Source organism: Carassius auratus, chromosome 27, assembly GCF_003368295.1.
Source record: "Carassius auratus strain Wakin chromosome 27, ASM336829v1, whole genome shotgun sequence".
Classification (NCBI taxonomy): domain Eukaryota; kingdom Metazoa; phylum Chordata; class Actinopteri; order Cypriniformes; family Cyprinidae; genus Carassius; species Carassius auratus.
Window position 1 is genome coordinate 13,549,534 of NC_039269.1, and position 6,945 is coordinate 13,556,478.

Sequence of the window (6,945 nt, forward strand, 5' to 3'; positions counted from 1 at the left end):
AACACTTTATAATAACTGCACACTATTAATCATTAATTAAGCATTAGTAAACAGATAATTCAGAATTTATAAAGCATTAATACACAGTAATAATCAGTTTAAATATTATGTTATAAATACATTACAAGATATAAATGTTTTATTCTTGATTTAAAAGCATATCTATAATATGTAATTTCATACTTTATTCATGATCAATTTATCATTTCTCAATGAAGTATAGCATTATTTACAAACCAGTTATTTAGGAGTTGCCAGTGATTCATAAGATCACAAGAAATGTAGTAAATTCAGGTAGTTATAAAGCATTTAGTAGTGGTCAGTTAACTATTTATGTGAGCTCATCTAAAGTGAGGACTAGTTATGCCTTTGTAAAGCATTTATAAAGGATATTTAAAGGCTCAGTTATCTTCTAAACAAAAAACGGAAACAAACACAACACAGTGACACAGAACATAGAAATATTAACAGCCTTTAAATCTCATTTGTAAAAGCTTTACAAGGCATAAATAGTCCTCACTTTAGATGAGCTCACAAAAATAGTTAACTAACAACTACATGAATTAACCCTGAATTACAGTAGAAATACATGTTAATAAACCATTTATTAACACTATAAGTAACTATTACTATATGTCTGAATAAAAAGATGTATCAATGCACATTTAAATAGTTTATTAATCATTTACTTACAATTTCTAAGTGATCATATGAACCACTGACAACTCCTTAATAACTGGTGTGTAAATAATGCTATACTTAATTTAGAAATGATAAATTGATCATTAATAAAGTATGAAAAAACAATTATTAAATACATTATAGATATGCTTTTAAATCAGGTATAAAGCATTTATATCTGTATTTATAAACTGCTTATAAATGTCTATTAATGCTTTATAAATGATGAATTAACTGTTTCCTAGTGCTTAACTAATGATTAATAGCATGCAGTTATTATAAATTGTTACCCAAAAATGGTAGCTAAAAGGAGAAAAAAAAAACCGATGGAAATTTAAATTGAAAATAATAATAATAATAATTGTTAATTAACACATTATCTCTAGAAAGACGTTGAAAATGTTTAGTTTGAACCATTTTTTTAATTGGAAATTTTTTTTATTAGAATTTTTTTTTTTTTACTTTTTAACATTAAGGCAAGACACCCTTGGTAAAAGAGAAAAAAAAAGAGAGATCAATTTGAATGCATAAATATAAATTAACAAATAACAATCCATACTTCCCAAATAGAAGTATGGTTATTGCATTAAGATTTTGCAAACAACTTTGTTTTGAACTGTTGTTGAAATATGCAAATTAGACCTCTAGTTAAATATGCACTCGTTTGCATACATTTCTAGAAAAAAAAAAGTTTCAAAATTCTTGTTTGTTGACATATTAGAATCAAATGTGTTGAGCAGATTTTAGATATAATCCCATAAATCCTGAATGATATATGATCAATCCCACTGTAAAAAAAAAAATGTAGATAAAGTTTGTTGTATGTCAGTGCTACTGAAGTGGAGAGTTCTGGCTCAGTGCTGGAATACAAAAGCAAGTTTTGAGAAAATGGCTTATAAATACAGTGTATTTATCACAGTTGAAAAATAAAGTCCAATTTAAAAAACATAAAAAAAAAGATTTTTTAATGTATTTCCTTTTCACTAGTCTGAAGAAGTATCTAGTTATATGTAGTCTGATATAATATAATATAATATAATATAATATAATATAATATAATATAATATAATATAATATAATATAATATAATATAAATGTATTATGGGGACATAACAAAACCTACCCAATTACCATTTGTAATGTTTGTTCTATGGACATTGTTAAGTATGTGATTGTCATGCATTTGCTTCTTTGCCACAGAAAATCCAGACGATAAGCGCAGTGGATCCAGATGACCCGGTCGGTGGACATCGCTTCTTGTTCTCTTTAGCACCAGAGAGCTCAGTGCGAGCAAACTTCTCAGTCCGAGATAATGGAGGTGGGTGCTCTCTCACATTGTGTGGCCTTTTAACTAACTCACTGTCTCTCATCATGACAACACAGACCAATCAAACAGGACAAATCTTTAAGACACATGGCCTCTCCACGTCTAGCTGTTTTAACTGAGGCCAGCACGTTCTGCAGCAGTCATAACTTTAGGTCTGTCTGGGCCCGCCAGGGTGTGCAGAGAGGCCAGATCTTTCATTTCTTAATAAACTAAGTGCTCAACTCTCTACAGATAACACAGCTGGGATCTTTACACAACGCAAAGGATTTGGCCGAATGCATAAGAGCACCCATCTAGTGGCTGTGGTGATCCAAGACGGACACTTTCCCAGGCAGAGCAGCACGGGCACACTCACGATTCGGGTTTGTACGTGTGACCGAGACGGCAACATGGAGATGTGCAACGCCGAGGCTCTTAGCAGCGGCACGGGGCTCAGCACGGGGGCGCTGGTGGCCATCCTGCTCTGCATCCTCATCCTGCTCTGTAAGTAGCCTTCAATTCTCTCTTTTGACTTTAACAATCAGATCACTTCTCCTACGTCCATCTGACTGATGGCCGCTTCCTCCATCTGTCTGTCTGCTGTGAATCCGACTGTTCATCTTTCAAGCCCTTTGTTAGTGGGACTATTCAGTTCATTTTCCCACCTGTCTTCCTGTCAGTTAGTGCTTTTTTCTGCGCTGCCATTTGATTAATTACAATTCCAGTGTTCTGAAGTGTGTACGCCTGATCTGCATGTAAATAATTTGCAATTATGGGGGGGGGGGGTAAAGAAAAACAGTTTCTGACATGCTCGGATAGCTGAACTGATAAAACTCACTTGTTGGTTATTAAATCAGGAAACTGGGTAACAAGGGCTAGATTTCAATTAAACTCAATGCAGTCTTGATTTCATAAAAAAAAGAAAAGATTATCACATTTAAAATGTATGCATTTAGCAGACGCTTTTTAGACTTGATTTTAATTTAAACACTTGTGACTTCATACAACTAACATGCTTACTTAATTGATCAATTTAATGTATATATTTATTTATGTATTTATTTTTATGATGATCCATTTGAATTGCTGTTGGAAAGCTTACTTATTTGAGTTCTTCTAACTGTTAACATCAGCTAGATCTCACCTGTGATCTGTGCGCAGTGGCTCTCTTAACGACCTGACACCTACATTAGGTGTCACCCACAGGGTGAAAGTATGCATCATGTATGAAACTCTTCCTGCTCCACTACAGTGAAAGTTCACTGATAAAAGCAACCAAATGGCACTAAGTGATGGGGGGGTGGGGTACTAAAAACACATCGCGGCCCACTGAAAGTGTGGTTTATTTGCACACACTGTCTGAACTACTTCTTCAAAATGCCAAAAGCATACTTGACTACACCGTACATCTGGAAATATGGCCACTTATAATGCTCTTCTTCATCATTTGATGAATATCTTCTATAACGATCAAAAGCACATTACATTTCGTTTACCACCTGCTTTCTGCGGGTGTTTTTAGCTAATGCTGTTTAGCAGCATTGAGTTGCTAATTGTATTTAATTGTATTTTTATCTCAAATGCAAACTCAGAATATTATATAAGTCTGCAATAATTGTTGAATAAGACAAATAGAATTTATTTAATCCCATTTTATTAACCAAAGACTTTACTACCTTGACCTTCGATGATCCAATTCAACCATACTTAAAAAATATAAGATTTATGTATACAATATATACAATACAAGTATAAATATGTATACATACAAATATACATTTTTTTATATATATACATCTATGTGTGTGTATTTATATATACATTATAGATATATACAGTACCTGCACATATAGTGTGTAAACACAACATTTTATTTTGAATGCAATTAAAATAAAATGTTTTCAAATGTAATTTATTCCTGTAATGGCAAAGCTGAATTTTCAGCAGCCATTACTCTGAGTTTTAGTGTCGCACGATCCTTCAGAAATCATTCCAGTAGCCTATGCTGATTTTGAAACTTTGATACTTTTTTTCATAATTCATTGATAAATAGAATAGTTCACAACTGCATTTATTTGAATAGTTTGTGACATTATAAATGCACTGACATGTTTGATCAATTTATATGTGGCCTTGCTAAATTAACAATAAAATCTTGACCCCAAACCTTTGATACATTAATGAGTATAAATAATATTTTACTAATCACTAATAATAAAAAAATTATTTCATTCTGTAGTGATCGTGGTGCTGTTTGCTGCACTGAAACGTCAGAAGAAGAAAGAGCCCCTGATCATCTCCAAGGAGGACGTGAGGGACAATGTGGTCAGCTATAATGACGAGGGCGGTGGCGAGGAGGACACGCAGGCCTTTGACATCGGAGCGCTTCGGCATCCGGAAGTAATGGAGGAGAGCAAACTGCGGCGAGACATTCTACCCCCCGAGTCGCTCTACCCTCCGCCGCCACTGCGCAGAACCATGGTGCCATCCCGAGAGAACGCAGACGTGCGGGACTTTATCAACCAGCGCGTGCAAGAAAACGATGGCAACCCCACAGCCCCCCCTTACGACTCGCTGGCCACCTACGCGTATGAAGGTAACGGATCGGTGGCCGAGTCGCTCAGCTCGCTGGGGTCCGTGTCCTCGGAAGGGGAGCAGGACTATAACTACCTCAGCGAGTGGGGACCACGCTTCAGGAAGCTAGCAGACATGTATGGCGGCGAGGACAGCGACTGGGACTCCTAACGGACAGACTGTGGAGCCAGACTCATTTGCTGATCTGCCTCTCCATGAAGACTGGAGTGGCAGAATGAGGCAGCCTAATTTCTTTTACAAAGTGCCCTTTTATCCTTCTCTTTGTCCTACAATCAGGCAGCCGGTTTCTCTGTCCTGATTGGCTGAAGAACTTCACGCTCTGTCGAGGAGGACGTATCCATACGCCAAACTCTGAACAGAAAGATCATCTGCAGTGACATCTTCCTGCATAATCCCAAATTGTTCTGGAGGTATCTGCAGTTTTTCATATCCGTAAACCATCGCTGAAAACCTTCCTTTGAAAAGCTGAGCATCTAATGCTGAAGCGCTCTTCAAATCCTGCTGCAACGATCAGTTTATCAGTTGACTGTGAGCCTGTGAAACACTTGAAGTGACACTCGAGCAGGCCATTGACAAAAAAAAAGGCCAAGGCCGAGGACTTTATGAAAGTAATGAAACCACCGCCAAACTCGAGCCTTTGAATTCACCATCAGACCTCAACATGTAGCGGGCAGCTTAGAATCAAACCGTTCAACATCACAAGAATCGTCTAATAACTGGGAGGAATTTTCAAACCCTTACTATTAACCATTTGCATATTTTTACTAATCTACTTACGCACTCAAGAAAAGATGTGTTGTCCTGTAACCCGAATCAAGACGGATTGTATGAAGCCCATCTAGAAAATGGGTCAGAAGATGTTTTACGGTTGACACTGGTTTTCATCATCCACGTGAAAAAAAGAAAGAAAGAAAAAAGCCAGAAGCTTAAAATTATCTGCTATGTCATTGGACCTAAATGTGTTTTGCTTCCTTTAGCAGTCTGACAAACGTTTGGTTGAATTCAGAACTGCTTAGTATGACTTTCAGACTTTCACACGGCCTCTTAATGATGTGCTGCAAAATTTACACTCCATACTGTAACCTTTAATCACTGTATGTGTGCTTTTTCCTCTCTGTCTATTCATTCAGATGAGACCTTGACAGGAACCGCAAGAGAGTCAAACAAGCCGAAATACAATGAAACGTTAATATCCATATGTAGAATTACAGCTTCGTGGACCAAGAGATCGAAACCAAAATTGTTAATTAATCAAAGTTTGAAGCTGCAGTTCTCTCCTTTCCTTTGACAACATTCTGCTTTTAATAGCGAGCGTCAAATAACCAGGGAAGTAATAAAAGCTCAACTGATTTATTCCTCAGCTGAATGTTAACTACAACAGTGTTGTATTGAGGTGTGAGTCAAATCTTAAAGTAAATCACTGCGCAATGATTGCGCCCTCTCTTCAAACTACAAAATGAGCCTGAGATTGCCTTCACCTCTTCAGTTAGGAGGGGGTAAGTCAGCTCTGAACGGCACTCTAACAGGTAAATATTTGTGTTTTCTAAGCGGAATATCCATTCTTTCTCATTGATACGCTGTAAAAAGAAAAAATGAAGAAAAAGATGGTAACTCATGCTGTAAAAACTTGGTTTAATGAACAATGCTTTGTACCAGTGGCTTGGGAGAGTAGATTATGTCCATGTACTTCTTTGCTTTATATCTTGTGAAATTTTGTACCAAATATTTATATACCACAATGATGACTAAATATTCTTGAAAGATGTACATTCAGTATTATTGTTTCCGTGTTTTCAAAGTGTTAAACTGTAAATGTGAGCTGGTCGCAGTTCATTCGATGACGTGCAAATGGAATGAAACTTTCATTAAAATAAATGTTCTCTTTTGCAGAAAACCTGAGCAATTCTTTACTGAGCATTTACTGAGCTTTAACCTGAGCATTACGTTAAGCTTTTGACTTATCAGAAGCTATATGTATTTATTTATGACCGTTGGGCTGTTTTGTGAGCAAAGATAAGTTCAATCATTAACCTTAAATAAATGTATTTAATATTTATTTAAATGTACATATGTATGTCTCTGTGGAAAACTACAAAAAAAAGTATAATATATATTTATATATACACACACACACATACATATAGATAATATCCAATAATGTTACTTCCTGTGATGCTAGATATATGTGCATGACTTTAACATGATTCTTAGAGGCCAAATGTCATGATCGTTATTGGAAAATGTCCAGTGTCTGTCCCAGATCGTCAGCTCATTAGGCCAGTCTATAATGGAGATCTCAAAGCTTGCCACTGGATTTGGAGGGAGAAGAAACAGTATTCATTTTAAATTGATTGGGGATCAGC

At 36.0% G+C, this 6,945-nt stretch overlaps 1 protein-coding gene across 1 annotated transcript in view; it reads left to right on the plus strand.

Annotated features, from left to right (window-relative positions):
* Nucleotides 1–6,481, plus strand: part of LOC113045552 (cadherin-6-like) — a 29,247-nt gene extending 22,766 nt beyond the window's left edge. The window contains exons 10-12 of the mRNA XM_026205971.1: nucleotides 1,882–1,999; nucleotides 2,240–2,491; nucleotides 4,227–6,481. Coding sequence (XP_026061756.1) covers nucleotides 1,882–1,999; nucleotides 2,240–2,491; nucleotides 4,227–4,732 — 876 coding nt within the window. The 3' untranslated portion in view covers nucleotides 4,733–6,481. The remainder of the gene's footprint in view (nucleotides 1–1,881; nucleotides 2,000–2,239; nucleotides 2,492–4,226) is intronic.
* Nucleotides 6,482–6,945: the final 464 nt, after the last annotated feature.